The sequence below is a fragment of the Sus scrofa genome, chromosome 16, assembly GCF_000003025.6.
Source record: "Sus scrofa isolate TJ Tabasco breed Duroc chromosome 16, Sscrofa11.1, whole genome shotgun sequence".
NCBI classification, from domain to species: Eukaryota; Metazoa; Chordata; class Mammalia; order Artiodactyla; family Suidae; genus Sus; species Sus scrofa.
Genome location: NC_010458.4, coordinates 25855262 through 25870047, shown reverse-complemented (window position 1 = coordinate 25870047; position 14786 = coordinate 25855262). Strand labels below are relative to the sequence as shown.

The following is a 14786-nucleotide window of genomic DNA, read 5'->3' as shown; positions in this document are numbered from 1 at the left end:
CATTGCTACAGCCTAGGTCGTAACTGCAGCTTGGACTGATCTCTGGCCTGGGAACGCCATGTGCCACAGGGTGGCCAAAGAAGAAAAAAAAAAAAATAATAATAATAATAATAAATTTTAAAAGCAATATGATATGTACATTTTCAAGTGCTTTGGAAGGGTCGAGGATCAGAAAAAAGTGATATTTAATTTTTGTAATAAACAAAAGATACATGCATTTATTTAGAGATAAAGCATCATGTGTCTGTAACTTACTTTCATATGGTTCAGCCAATATTGGCTTCCATTAGCTTTGACCAGAGGAATAGAGGTACAAGGATAATTTCCACTTGAGACAGTGTAAGAAGCAGAAGACCTCTGAATCTCATGTAAGAAGTCTTACTCTTCTCCAGGGTGGTAAGAAAGTACTGGCTGATGAGGAGGATGCTGAAGAGGTGATTTGGAATGGAGAAGCAAGTGCGGCCATGAGCTTCAGGACAAAGTTAAGAAGGAGCAGGTTGGACTTGGAACATTAGTAAGCCGGAGCCAGAAGATCTCTGGAGAGCAGGAATGGATGCTAAGAATCACTCTCTCCTCCAACATGGTGGCAGCTGGTGGGGACCATTCTCTCACCATGAAGTCAACCAAGCATGAACTGAGAAGTGTGCCTGATTCTAACACATATCAGGAAATTCCAGTAGCAAGGAAAAAACTAAGCTGATGTTGGAGCCTTCTTACAATCTCTACTCCCTTGGATGAGTTTTTTTCATAGCCCTGGATCTCCAGTTCTCAGCCTATGAGACAGGAGTCATAGCTGCCTTCTCCCTAGGTAGTAGTGAGGGTCATCACTGACATAGGCAACCCACTTGTCAAGAGAAGGCATCCAATAAATGTAAGCTATTGTTATAAGTCTTATGTGGTAAGCACACTTGTGATTTCCAGAGCAGATTTTTTCTAAAGGATTGTGAATGGTGAAGAAGAGAGGTAAATTAAAAAAAAAAAAAAAAAAAAAAAAAAAAAAAAAAAACTTTAAGAGAGGTAAATTTAAAAAAAAAATCAAAAATAGGTAGTTGCATAAACTCCTCATGCATTTTCCTCAAGGAATATTACTTAAACTGAGAAACAGGGAAGATTAAAAAGTATTCTAAAAATCCAATCAACACCCTCTGGAGACAGGAATAATGATATTGGCTTAACTCTCATTTCAGGGTACCATCCAAAAGAGTAGGCAGGGAGTTCCCGTCATGGCGCAGCAGAAACAAATCTGACTAGTATCCATGAGGACGCAGGTTTGAACCCTGGTCTCACTCAGTGGGTTAAGGATCAACGTTGCCGTGAGCTATGGTGTAGGTCACAGAGGCGGCTCGGCTCTGACATTGCTGTGGCTGTGGTGTAGGCCAGCGGCTACAGCTCCGATTCGATCCCCAGCCTGGGAACCTCCATATGCTGTGGTGCAGCTCTGAAAAACAGCCAAAAAAAAAAAAAGAGTAGGCAGGCTTTTGCTTAAAGCCTGGAAGATGCTGAGTAGAGTATAATGGATTCTTTCAATTTTGGATTCCGTTGCAATTGGATCTCTATTTGTCATATTTTAAAAGCACTAAAATTTAAGTTCACTACATGTTATTTCCCCATGAAAATCCCTGCAATGCTTGCATATAACAATTTTTAAAATATTTACCGCTTTCTGCGACTTTCTCTGAGTCCACATAAAATAAAACTTTGTATTCTCCTCCTAAGGACCCAGACTGCAGATAATGTGTCCCATACTGGTCAATTAATTTCGGTAGGCACTGTAATCATACAGAGGAGGAAGGTAGGAGAGTTCCTTCCAGAATGACTCAGCAAGTTGCAAAAATTCTGGATTGTTATTGATAAATTGAGCCACTTCAACAGTGTTCTGAACAACCAACAACTGATAACTCTGTGGGAAGAAGAAAGAGTAAAAGCAGTTTTAGCTCAAGATAAAAAGGTATAGAAATAGTTCCTTATCCAGTGTCTCCACCAAAAGCCGCCTCCATCAATGCAGATTACATGAATTTTTATTTCTGATGCATGATGAGGTCTCTTCTGGGTCCACTCACTTGAAGCAATCTAAGCTATTTTAGGAATCTTAAACAAGAATAATATCCAGTGATAACATGGTACTTTTCTATATATGACCTTTAAAATCCCAAGACCAAGTTGTTATGCCCTCCTCAACTAGAAAAAGATAATCTGCATCATTAACTGCTAAATAATCTTACAAATAAGAACATAAGGTCCCTAGAGTCCACATCTTGAAGATGACTTATAAGCAGGATGACCATATAATTTATTACCATGCTAAACCACTTTATAATGAGGTCTCTTAAACCTTTCCTAAGCATCTTTGCTTTTTTTTTTTTTTTTTAAGAATGATCTGGTATATTTTTTTTTCTTTTCTTCTCTCTCTTTTTTTTTTTTTTTTTTTTTTTTGTCTTTTTAGGACCACACCTGCAGCATATGGAGGTTCCCAGGCTAGGGGGCAAATTGGAGCTATAGCTGCCAGCCTATGCCACAGCCACAGCAACACCAGATCCGAGCCACATCTGCGACCTACACCACAACTCACGGCAACACCAGATCCCCAACACACTGAGCAAGACAAAGGGTCAAACCTGCATCCTCACGGATGCTAGTCAGATTCGTTTCCGCTGAGCCATGATGGGAACTCTCCTAAGCATCTTTTCATGGTGTCCAAGACAGAGCCACCTTACACCAAATTCTCACTCATGTGAACAATATAATATGGATATGATAAAGGTTTTTACTGTTCATATTTCCCCAGTTGGCTCCTTAGTCATAAAACAAACAAAATTTATATCCATTTATACCTTGCTTATGCAATTTATTAATCAAGATACTGACTTTAAGTAACTTGTGTATGAAATATGCATATTATGAATGATGATCAGCCTGAGAAATTCTTCGGCAGTAAATATATATCAGAAGAATCCATCTCAACTGTTCAGGTTGCCCACAATGAAAGCTGCAGTATCTCAAAACAACAAAGTATCTAAAATTAAGTCTTTTAACCTCCTCAGATAAAACATTGGTATCTCCAGAGTAATAAAGTATTTTAACATCTTTTAGTTTCATGCATTTTCTTAAATTAAAAAAAAACTCTGGTATTAGTGTTTCAGACACACATTTTCATTGGATTTTTGCAATTGAATTTAACACTTAAAATAGTAGCATCAGTAACCATGAATTAGAAATTTAGACTAATTTTCACTAGAAGATGTGTAATAAATTTTTTCAGGTTTTTAAATAAGAATGAATATTTTAATGAGAAAATTTTGTGTAAATAAATGTATCACCAAAGAGAATTAACAGGGCAAAACTATATTTTTTAAAGAAATATCCTGGATTTTCTCTTTGAAGAAGGTACTATGCCCTAATTTTAAAAATGAAAGCTGATTCTTTTGGTAAATACACTTTTGTTAATGTTAGAAATACTTGAACCAGTAAAACATGGAAAAGTGAACCAATATTTCATACTAACCTTTTTCTTAAGGATTTCATAGGTTTTTGCATAATAACTGGAGGAAGAAGAGGAAGAACTAAAAATGAAGACGCGTCCTTTACTGGATGATGTATGTTCTGTAGATGTATGTTTTGCATAAGACCAGGTACTATTGTAAAATTCATAATTAAAATCATTATTTACTTTCACCTACAAAGAAAATGAAAATTTGTGATATGAGCAAATTAGGCCTTAAATATAACCAGGAATCTTTTCTCATGAATCTTTTAACAGGAACACTTTACACAATCTCCGAAAGTCAAAGCTCTTCATTGACATAAAACAACTGTGACTCTCACTAAGACCGGGACTGTATGAATATAGAGTTCTTAAAAATAATTACTTAGTTCATTATTACAATGATCAGTTCATTGTTATAATTACTTATTGTCAAGCGGGGCCTATGGTATTAATAACACCAAAAAACATTTGTGTACAAACATCTTCCATTTTCTTTAAGGTCAACATTTAGCCCAGAAGTGAGCAAATTAACAAAGCTACACTAACAGAGACCTACAAAGCAGTTGTCTCTTGATTTTTCATCTGATGGGGAGAAGATGCACATAAGTGATAGGAACCTGTTAGATCTTTTGGGCTGTTCCGAAAGGCTCTAGATAATTTGGTAGTGGATTTAAATTTCTAATTCTGTTTGACTTGGACAAATACTAAGATAGGAATTGTTTTTCCTATGCTGACAATAGAGAAAAATCCACCCTCCCCCCTCCCCCCAAATTTTAAAAGACTACAGGATAGTCACCTGCAGAAGAGACGTGATAGTTCCAGCATTCATGGAGAAGACTAACATTTCTTTATCCTTTATTTTGTCCTAGATCAAGCGTCAAAATGAAATCCCAAGAGCGAGCTAGCAAGTAATATAAATGTTGGAAGCATGCGGGGAAAGGTGGGATAATGAAGTGAGCACACACCCTGTCTAAAAGGGTACCCAACACTCAAATCTGTCAGACAGCCCTATATGTAACTCTAGGTCCTAGTATTGACAGATAACTCATTTTTCAACAAGAAATCTATCTGAATCTTCATGAAAAAAATCTTTAGTTGTTGTTTTTTTTTTTTTTTTAATCATAGGCAACTAACTTGCTAAACATGTCAATCACCACGAGAATAAACCAAAACATGCAATTATGACTCTCAGGCTGTTTCTATATAAATATTCAAATCGGCAACTCTCCTTTCACAAGTATTTGTGGGGTTTTGTTTTTCGGGGTTTTTTTTTGTGTGTGTGTGTCTTTTTGGGGCCACACCCGAGGCATATGGAGGTTCCAAGGCAAATGGAGGTTCCCAGGCTAGGGGTCCAGTCAGAGCTGTAGCTGCCAGCCTATGCCAGAGCAACAGCGATGTGGGATCCAAGCCGCATCTGCGACCTACACCACAGATCCTTAACCCACTGAGCAAGGCCAGAAATCAATCCCACATCCTCGAGGATGCCAGTTGGGTCGCTAAGCACTGAGCCACGACAGGAACTCCAGTATTTGTGTTTTTATTATATGTCCATGCACATTTGTATTTGAGATCAAAGCATAAATAAACACAGGGAAAATTTAAATGATAAATATGATACATTTTTTTTAAAGAAAGCTAAAAAAGACAACAGAATATTATGTAGCCATTGTAAATGATGCTGTAAGGACAAACTAGTCATGTTAGAGGAGAAAGCAGGTATAAATGTGATATTTCTAAATGCTGTTAGCTACAAATTTGAAAGTATATGGCCAGTCAAAAGAAGACTAAAAAAGAAATTCAACAAAATGCCAGGAAATATTACCTTACTTTTACCACTACCCATGTTAAAAACTATGCACATATGCTAAAAACATGCAGGAAAGAAGAAAAAGTGGATTTAATAATTCCTTTTATTTGAACATGATTTGCATTATGTTATGAAACTGGTTTGTTTAAAAAATTCAGCTCAAGTCAAGATGAAGAATGTATGTATTAATATTGATTACAAACAGGACAAAATTAAAAATGTATTAGAAATCTCTAGAGTTGCTAGTGTCTAGATAGTGTCTCAGTCCTATTTGGTTTTGGATAGACACAGAATTTAATTTTTTCTCTATCTTAAGAAAGAAAAGTTATCTACCTTTCTTTCCATTCAAAAAAAAAAATCCTATTTTCTCTCATCTTCAGATGCACAATTCAAACATCTGATTCATGATTTATGCAAATAAGCTTCTTAGGAACTCTAGTTCAGCATCTCCTCACTCCCATGTAAGCTACATGTAGCTACAAGAATCATTTCTCAAGGTAGTATGATCTTAAATTTTCTTTAATCAATACTCTTCCTTCCAGCTAAGATCCTAGACCAAGTCTTCCTCTGAAATCACAACTTCCAACATCCCACATTCTGACACCTCCTTCTCTTTTGACTCATTCTATTATTGCCATATCTGTTATTCAGGTTCACAGAAAGCAGCTCTTCAACTTACTTTCCCTTCCCTTTCCCTATTAGCACTTTCATGGTTTTTTTACTTCCTTCCCGTTGCCATTAGGCTTCATGGTTCATAGCTTCAAACTATCCTCTTGCCAATGAACTTAACTTCCTGCACCGAATTTGCCTGGCCAAAACCCAACCCTGGTTCAATGCTTGAGGCCAAGCAGCTCAACACTACTAGAGAAAAATCAGACAACTATAGAATGGTGTTACTCTAAGTCCATTCACAATTTCCAGCCTCAGTGGAACCCTCAATACTTTCCAGCAATCTTAAATCTCTCTGGCCAATTCTTTCTCTCTCATACCCTACAGTATCTATTTCAAATCCTGCACCCATCTCAATCCCTCGATCTCACAACTGTTTCGTTCACTCTCAGAAAACAACCTTAACTTATTTCTTTACAAACACTCCCAGTATCAGGTAGAGACTTCTTACCCTTCTAACAAAGCTACGAACTTAGGAACTTTTCTTCCTTTCCTGCATTGGTGTATTCTCCTCCTGTCTGAGGCTAGTTTCTCTGTTTCTTCTCTATATTGCATTCCTTGCCACCTCTTCAAAGGACTGTTTAAATAGATTGATTATTCCCTGCCGGGTTTTTTGGTTTTTTTTTTTTTTTTTTTTTTGTCTTTTTGTCTTTTCTAGGGCCACACCCATGACCTATGGAGATTCCCAGGCTAGGGGTCAAATCAGAGCTCTAGCCACCAGCTAGAACCACAGCAATGGGGGATCCAAGCCACATCTGCAACCTACACCACAGCTCATGGCAACACCGGATCCTTAACCCACTGAGCGAGGCCAGGGATCAAACCTTCAACCTCATGGTTCCTAGTCAGATTCGTTAACCGCTGAACCATGATGGGAACTCCGATTATTCCTGGAGTCTTATTTGTCTTTTTTCTTTTTCTTTTTTTTTTTTTTTTTTTTTTGGTCTTTTTAGGGCTGCACCCATGGCATATGAAGTTCCCAGGCTAGAAGTCAAATCAAAGCTGCAGCTGCCAGCCTAAACCACAGCAACACCAGATCCAAGCCATGGGATCCAAGCTGTGTCTGCAACCTATACCACAGCTCATGGCAACACCAGATCCTTAACCCACTGAGCAAGGCCATGGACGGAACCCGAGTCCTCATGGATACTAGTCCAGTTCGTTACCACTGAACCACTGTAGGAATTCCCTATTCCCTGTCTTAATAGTTTCAATTTTTCTTTCTCTGCTGGCTCACATTTATCAGCACTTATACACCTTCTAACCTCACAAAAGTACAGTACACTACTCTGGAATCACCCTCTTGGGTTCAGATCCCATGGTTGTCATCTACCACCTCTATGATTGTAGTTAAATTATTCAGCTTTCTTTGTCACAGTTTCCTCGTCTGTATAGTAGAAGATGACAGTACCTACCTACTTAGGTTAATACAAAGAAAAAAAGATCCATTTAAAGCACTTGAAAGAGTGCCTAAAATATAAAGGGTTCTTAATCTATGAGAGCTATCTTTGTCATCATTTAAATCATTTTGGTTAAAAAAGTAAATTCAGAAATCTCAGATATATAAATTCATACCAACAGAGGAAGCAGAGGATCAGATAACTAGGCATTAGTTAAAATTGCCTTTAGAATATGTTTTTGTTATTCATTTAATATTCATATAGATCTCTCTTCAAAAAATATAATGAAGTAAAGTACATCAAAGACAAATATTATGTGATGTCATTCATATGTGAATCTAAAATATGACACAAATGAGCTTGTGTATAAAATGGAAACAGACTCACAGACTTAGAAAATAAATATGGTTACCAAAGGGGAAGGGAAGAAGAGATAAATTAGGCATTTGGGATTTGTACAAACTACTATATATAGAATAGATTAAACAGCAAGGTCTCACTATACAGCAAAAGGAACTATGTTTAATATCTTGTAATAAACTATAAGGGAAAAGAATAGAGAACAAATACAGGAGGATCCAGGAAGTCATTTTCTCCACGCTAATTTTTACTCACTCTCATCTGCAACTCATTATATGCTGAGAATAAGCATGGCACTCTTTCAGCATCTCCCAGGCTGAACTAAGCAAGCAGCATGGCATCTTTCCTAAGCGACCATGGAGCAGGAATGTGCTTACATTTCAAAGGCTTCCTTGTGGTATGAAAAGTATGAGAAAACAGAATGTGTGTGGCATCAACAGGAGACCAGGCTTGTCCTGGATAAACTGTCATGCTGATTTCCAAAACAGAGATTAGAAGAGAGGATGACTGATTCTGTTTTGTGTGTGTTTACTAATATTTATGTTCCAACAAGCCAAAAGTCCCATTCCACCTGTAGAGACCCGACTCCCCAGTGCCCTCGGTCTATTTGAACCAAGAAGGATGTTGACCGATCCCATAGTCGCACCTGGGTTTAGTGTTTCAGCGCCTGACTCACTGCCTCCTGCTTCCACCTCACTTCCCTCTGGCAAAATCCTCAAAACATCTCTATTCTTCACTCAGTAACAGGCTATAATTTCCCTCTACCTCTGACAAACACCTTCAAATTCAGTGACTGGAAACGCATTTCAGATGTCAATCCAAAAACCAAGCCAAGCTGAGGAAAACGCATGTCAGGATTATTCTGTTATTAAATTATTTCTCCTCTTCAGAAGCTGCAGCCTTCCAACATGTCTACATTTCAACTTATGTCAGAAATTCTCTCCCTTTTTAGTCCCTCTTCTCTGTAACTCTCTAAATTTGACCCAAATATATACACACATATAATTCTCTCCTTTATAATTATGAAAGAATTATCGACACATCCTCCAAGGAATAAGAGGAGACAAAATCCTCTATCACACATTCTCCCTTCTGGCCAAAGCTTAAATTACAATACATATTTTTTTATCATGCAGAATTTAGAGTTGAAAAAGTATTTAATACAATATATCGGAAAAGTAAAATGTACTGGAAAAATGAAGGGCTGTGAAGACTGACAGACCAGACCAGACCCAAGCTCTACTGCTTATGAATTTAGTGACTTGGAGCAAGTCAGCTGAAGTCCTCTGGGCCTCTCTTTCCCCATAAAAAAAATAGTAAAATACTGCTTACCTTCCTCAGATTCTGTGAGGATTCAAACGACACAAATTGCCTAAAATATGCAGATACCACGGGAGATATTCAAAACTTGGTAGCTATTATTTTCGTCTTCCATTCTCATGATTTAATAACTCTTAAATGTAACTTACTCTATTGTAAGTTGGAGGATGGTGGGTTTGCTCCTTATAATCGAAACTGCTTTCCGGAGATGGTTAATGTTAAACAAAAGCCCTTCCCTTTAAACATTCTAAGAGTTTTAGGCTTGCGAATTTGGGAGTAGTAGGTAATGAGGGCTGAATTGGAAATTTTTGAGTTCTGGGAAGAAAGGAGGAAAGAAATGAGAGAGGAGATCTTGGAAGAGAAGAGCAAAAAAGAGGCTAAAACAGGATGAGACCAGAAACTTCCTTCTGTTGAGGCTGCGGAAGGATGGACATTTTAAGATGGAGGATGTCAACGGTTTTGTTGAATGTGTTGGCACTACTGCCACAGAAAGCCTCTCCTCTATTTCCCTATCAACATCACAAATGTCCCCTAAAGCCATTGCTGTTTTGTGTGAGTAGATTTTGTGTTGAAATCAAGCAACAGGACTTGAGGTGTGTATGACAGAAACAGCCTGAAAGAACTAGAAGCCTGCAGAGGAAACCTTGAAAAAAAATTATCTTTTTTTTTTTTTTTTTTTTTTTGGTCTTTATAGGGCCACACCCTAGGCATATGGAGGTTCCCAGTTTAGGAGTCTAATCAGAGCTACAGCTCCAGCAACAGCCACAGCCACAGCCACACTGGATCCAAGCTGCGTCTTCAACCTACACCACAGCTCATGGCAACGCTGGATCCTTAACCCACTGCCAGGCCAGGGATTAAACCGCAACCTCATGGTTCCTAGTCAGATTCATTTCCACTGTGTCATGATGCGAGTTCTTAAACTAAATTTTCAAGTCTGGCAATACAGACACTGGCAAGGAGATGGAGCACAGGCCACACTTCCACACTGCTGGTAGGGTACAGATTGACGATAGATCCGTTTTGGAACTTTTTTTTTTTTTTTTTTTTTTTTTTTTTTTTTTTTTTTGTTGTTGTTGCTATTTCTTGGCCGCTCCGCGCATATGGAGGTTCCAGGCAGGGTGAATCGGAGCTGTAGCCACCGGCCTACGCCAGAGCCACAGCAACGCGGATCCGGCCGCGTCTGCACCTACACCACAGCTCACGCACGCCGATCGTTAACCACTGAGCAAGGCAGGACCGAACCCGCACTCATGTTCCTAGTCGGATTCGTTAACCACTGTGCCACAACGGGAACTCCCGTTTGGAAACTTGACCTAGTGAAGTGTAACCTATCCATAACCTACAGGGCAGCAGTTTGAGTTCCAAGTATATGCCCTAGAGAAACTCTCGCTCATTTGCATGGAACTCTCACACAAGAACTTTCAAGGCATTTCATAAGAAAAAATTGGGAACAGCAATAAAAATGCCACCCACTTGAGCATGAATAAATTTCAAAATGCTAATTTTGCATGAAAGACCAAGTCATAGAAGAATGCATACTATATGATTAATTTAGATAAATGGCAAAGAACTAAAATCACAAATATTCTTTAGGGACAACAACATATGGGATCAATATATACAGAAAACACGGAAAGGATTGCTACAAAACATACAATAGTGGTTGCATAGGCAGTACAGGTGGAGAGGAGGTGATAAGGTGATCAAAGTGGGGTGGACAGGAGCTTTAAGTCACTGGTAACATTCTATTTCTTTCTCTCTCTCTCTCTCTTTTTTTTTTTTTTTTTTGCTTTTTAGGGCCACCCCCACAGCATATGGAGGTTCCAAGGCTGGGGGTCAAATCAGAGCTACAGCTGCCGGCCTACACCACAGCCACAGCAACGCCAGATCTGAGCCGCATCTGCAACCCGCACCACAGCTCATGGCATCGCTGGATCCTTAACCCACAACCTCATGGTTCCTAGCTGGATTCGTTTCTGCTGCGCCACCACAGGAACTCCAATATTCTATTTCTTAAGATGGGTGATGGGTATATATGAGTCCTGTTTGTTTTATTCATTTTTTTTCAAACTGCAAGTATATGTTATTCACACTCTTGTACATGGGACATATTTTGTAATCTAAAAATAAAAGCATTTTTGAGTTCCCGTAGCGCAGTGAGTTGAGGATCTGGCTTTGCTGCAGCTGTGGTGTAGGCCACAGGGTTTGATCCCCGGCCCTGGGAACTTCCACATGCCACAGGTGCAGCCAAATATATATATTTGGGGGGGTCCATCCCACAGCATGTTCAGTTCCCAGGCCAGGGATAAGATCTGAGCTGCAGTTGCAACATACGCCACAGCTGCAGCAATGCCAGATCCTTAACCCACTGTTCAGGGCCGGGGATTGAAACTGTGTCCCAGCACCAATCCCCATGAGCCACAGCAGGAACTCCTGAAAGAATTTCTAAGTGAGGTGACACTGTGGCAGTGCTTAGGAGATGATCACAACCAGTCATAACCAGGGCCTTGGGTTTTAACACCCACACAGAGACAAGCTACCAGGTTCTGAGCCAACATGGAGCATGGAGTTGAAAATGATAGAAAAGATATTTCAGCTTGAATGACACAAATTAAAAGGTTCATTGCCCTGTACCCCAGAGTTTAAAAATATGTTCTTGGAGTTCCCATCATGGCTCAGTGGTAATGAACACAAGTATCCATGAGGATGCAGGTTCGATCCCTGGCCCTACTCAGTGGGTTAAGGATCCAGCATTGCCATGAGCTTTGGTGTAAGTCGCAGACTCGGCTCGGATCCTACATTGCTGTTGCTGTGGCTATGGGGTAGGCTGGCAACAACAGCTCCAATTCAATCCCTATCCTGCAAACTTACATGTGCCGAGGGTGCAGCCCTAAAAAGAACTCCTGAAAAATGGTCTTAACAAACTAGTGCATATAGGAGTTTCCTGGTGGCCTAGTAGTTGAAGATCCAGCATTGTCACTGCTGTGGCTTTAGTTACTGCTGTGGTGTCAGTTCATTCCCTGGCCTGGGAACATCCGCATGCCACAGGTGTGGCCAATAAGCCCCCCAAAAAACTAGTGAATATAACATAAAAAAGGAGACTCTATATGAAGAATAAACTGGTGGTTACCAATGGGGGTAGGAGGGTTTGGAGGAGCAAAATAGGGGCAGAGAGTATGAGATATAGAGAGTGTGGGATACAAAGTATTGGGTGTAAGATAGAGTCAAGGATGTATTGGACAACATGGGGAATATAGCCAAATTCTGTAATAACTTTAATGGAAAGTAACCTCTAAAATTGTATAAAAGTAAAATTTTTAAAGGAATTAATCAAAGAAAATTCGTAAAGAATATGTATTCTTTTAAAGCCCACATAAGACATTTCTAAGAATTGATCACACATGAGACCACAAGTAAATTCTCAACAACAACAAAAATAAACCAAAATCAATATCATATAAATAATGATCTCTGGCAACAATTCATAGATTAGAAATAATTAAATCGATATAATTAAGTACCTGGAATGTGTAGGAGAGGACATTTCCACTCAGTCTGTAGAAATCTCTCCCATCCCCACTAAACACCTTTCTGCATTGACCACCAAAACTTTTAGTGTTGAGGACTCTGTTCCTAAACTGGCCCGTGAGTGCATTGTAACTGTTTTTTAAAACATGAAAGAAGAAAAGACTGTTAAAAACCAGAAATAGCACTTGCTGAAACAGGTGTCATTAGAGAACTCTGGATATTCTTGAAATACCTTACAGTTAAGCATCTCTGCAAGAGCTCAAATAAAAAGCCTCCAAAGCATACCATACATTACCCAACTCCCCTTGCTTGCAATAACGGCTAAAACTAATAGCTGGGGAAACCCAACAGCCTTTCAGCCTGAGAACATATTTAGGAAACCCACAGCCCTTTTGTATCTATGGCAACAGCTGGAATCTATAATTGAATCTATAGATAACACTAATACAATTAAGATTACTCTTGAAGAGAGAGAGTCTGCAATGAATTTCAACTAATTGGTCTCTTAGCAAGCTGACTGGTATACTCTTTAGAGTAATTTACCTTTTTTCTTTTAATGAATTTTATAACAGTATAGAAAATTCACATCTAACCATCACTCGAAAAGAGATTACTTTTTAAGCCTTGAAACTTAAAATTGGGTCTGAGCCTTATGTTTTTCAGAATTCCTTTTGAAAAGGCAAACAGAATTGTCCCAAACCCACTTGAAAACACCCAGATTGGAGTTCCCACTGTGGCTCAGCAGTTAAGAACCCAACTAGCATCCATGAGGACATGGCCTGGCTCAGTAGGTTAAGGATCCAGCATTGCCATGGGCTGTGGTGTAGGTGGCAGACATGGCTCAGATCTGGCATTGCTGTGGCTGTGGCAAAGACTGACAGCTGCAGCTCCAATTCATGCTCTAGCCTGAGAACTTCCATATGCCACAACTGCTGCCTTAAAAAGAAAAAAAATAAAGTTAGTTCCCCGCTAGTTTAGACAATTTCTTTGCAGCCTAGGTGTTCCATCTCGCTTTCTCTCTTATCCCCCTGCTCTCATTCTATGGTCTCTACAGTCCCTTGTGTGGCCCATGTCACTGAATCAGTTCTCCCTTTCCCTTTCTCCCATTAGGTAAATAACTATCGAGATTTTTCTCAGGACTGAGGCGCTTCCTTGGATGCAGGACTTCCAGTCTAGGAACAATTGGTCCCTCTATGTTTAACCACATATACGTACAGATATGAATTTTAAAATGTTTCAAGATATGGCAAAGAGCGAAGGCTTGACGACTAGATGATCTGTTATTAGACTTACCAAACCACAAAATGAAATGAAAACTATAGTCCACCAATGTGCACAGGAACCCGCCCAGCTCCTTACCCATTTCCAGTAAGTTCTATGTTGGGAGGAGGTTTACTGAGGTCACAGGAAGGTCTGCTTTCTGAGTCCTCACACCGGTCTTCATCAGCACTGTCTTCTTCACAGTCAGAATCCCCGTTGCAAACCAAAGATTTGCTGATGCACTGACCTGAGCACAAGAAGAGCAGCCACACAAAAATAAGAGGAAAGAAATGGGGGGAAAGGATCGAAAGGTTTCATGCCTGACTCCCAACACTGCACTGAGAGTGTAATGTGAATTTGAGATAAATCCTCAGTGCCCAGGGAAAGACTGCTGACTCTTCAGGTCCTCGTTTGCAACATGCAAAACTGATTCTGACGTTGGCTGGACACAAAATTGAAAATAAAAACCTGAATTCCAACTCCCACATTCTCTCACCCATAGTCATCAAGCCCTTCATCTGAATTCTCCAAAATCATACAGTGCCAATCACTGGGAAGACAGATTGACCTCCTGCCCTTCGTTTTTTGTATGTATTTTCATTTTCTTTTTCTTTTTTTTAGGACCACATCTGCAGCATATGGAAGTTCCGGGGATAGGGCTCAAACTGGAGCTGCAGCTGCCAGTCTACACCACAGCCACAGCAAACTCCCATCCTAATGAATACTAGTCAGGTTCTCAACCCACTGAGCTAGATGGGAACTCCACACCCTTCTGTTTTTTATTTATTTTCTGTAGTCACTGACCAAGACGCCAAAGTCCTACATTTCTTGGTGACTTAGAGACATGTACTTTGAGAACATAGAAACTGGGTGAAAAGATTAAAACAACATTTCTTTAATACCTCTTCTGTGCAGGACTTTCTTCTGGGTGTTGGGATATGAATATGAATAAAAA

The 14786-nt window shown here is 39.4% G+C and overlaps 1 protein-coding gene across 1 annotated transcript in view; it reads right to left on the bottom strand.

Annotated features, from left to right (window-relative positions):
* C7 (complement C7) overlaps positions 1-14786 on the bottom strand; it is a gene marked incomplete at its 5' end in the record, with an annotated part of 55848 nt that overhangs the window by 32660 nt on the left and 8402 nt on the right. The window contains 5 exon segments of the mRNA NM_214282.1: positions 1658-1758; positions 1761-1900; positions 3503-3673; positions 12565-12703; positions 13931-14078. Coding sequence (NP_999447.1) covers positions 1658-1758; positions 1761-1900; positions 3503-3673; positions 12565-12703; positions 13931-14078 — 699 coding nt within the window.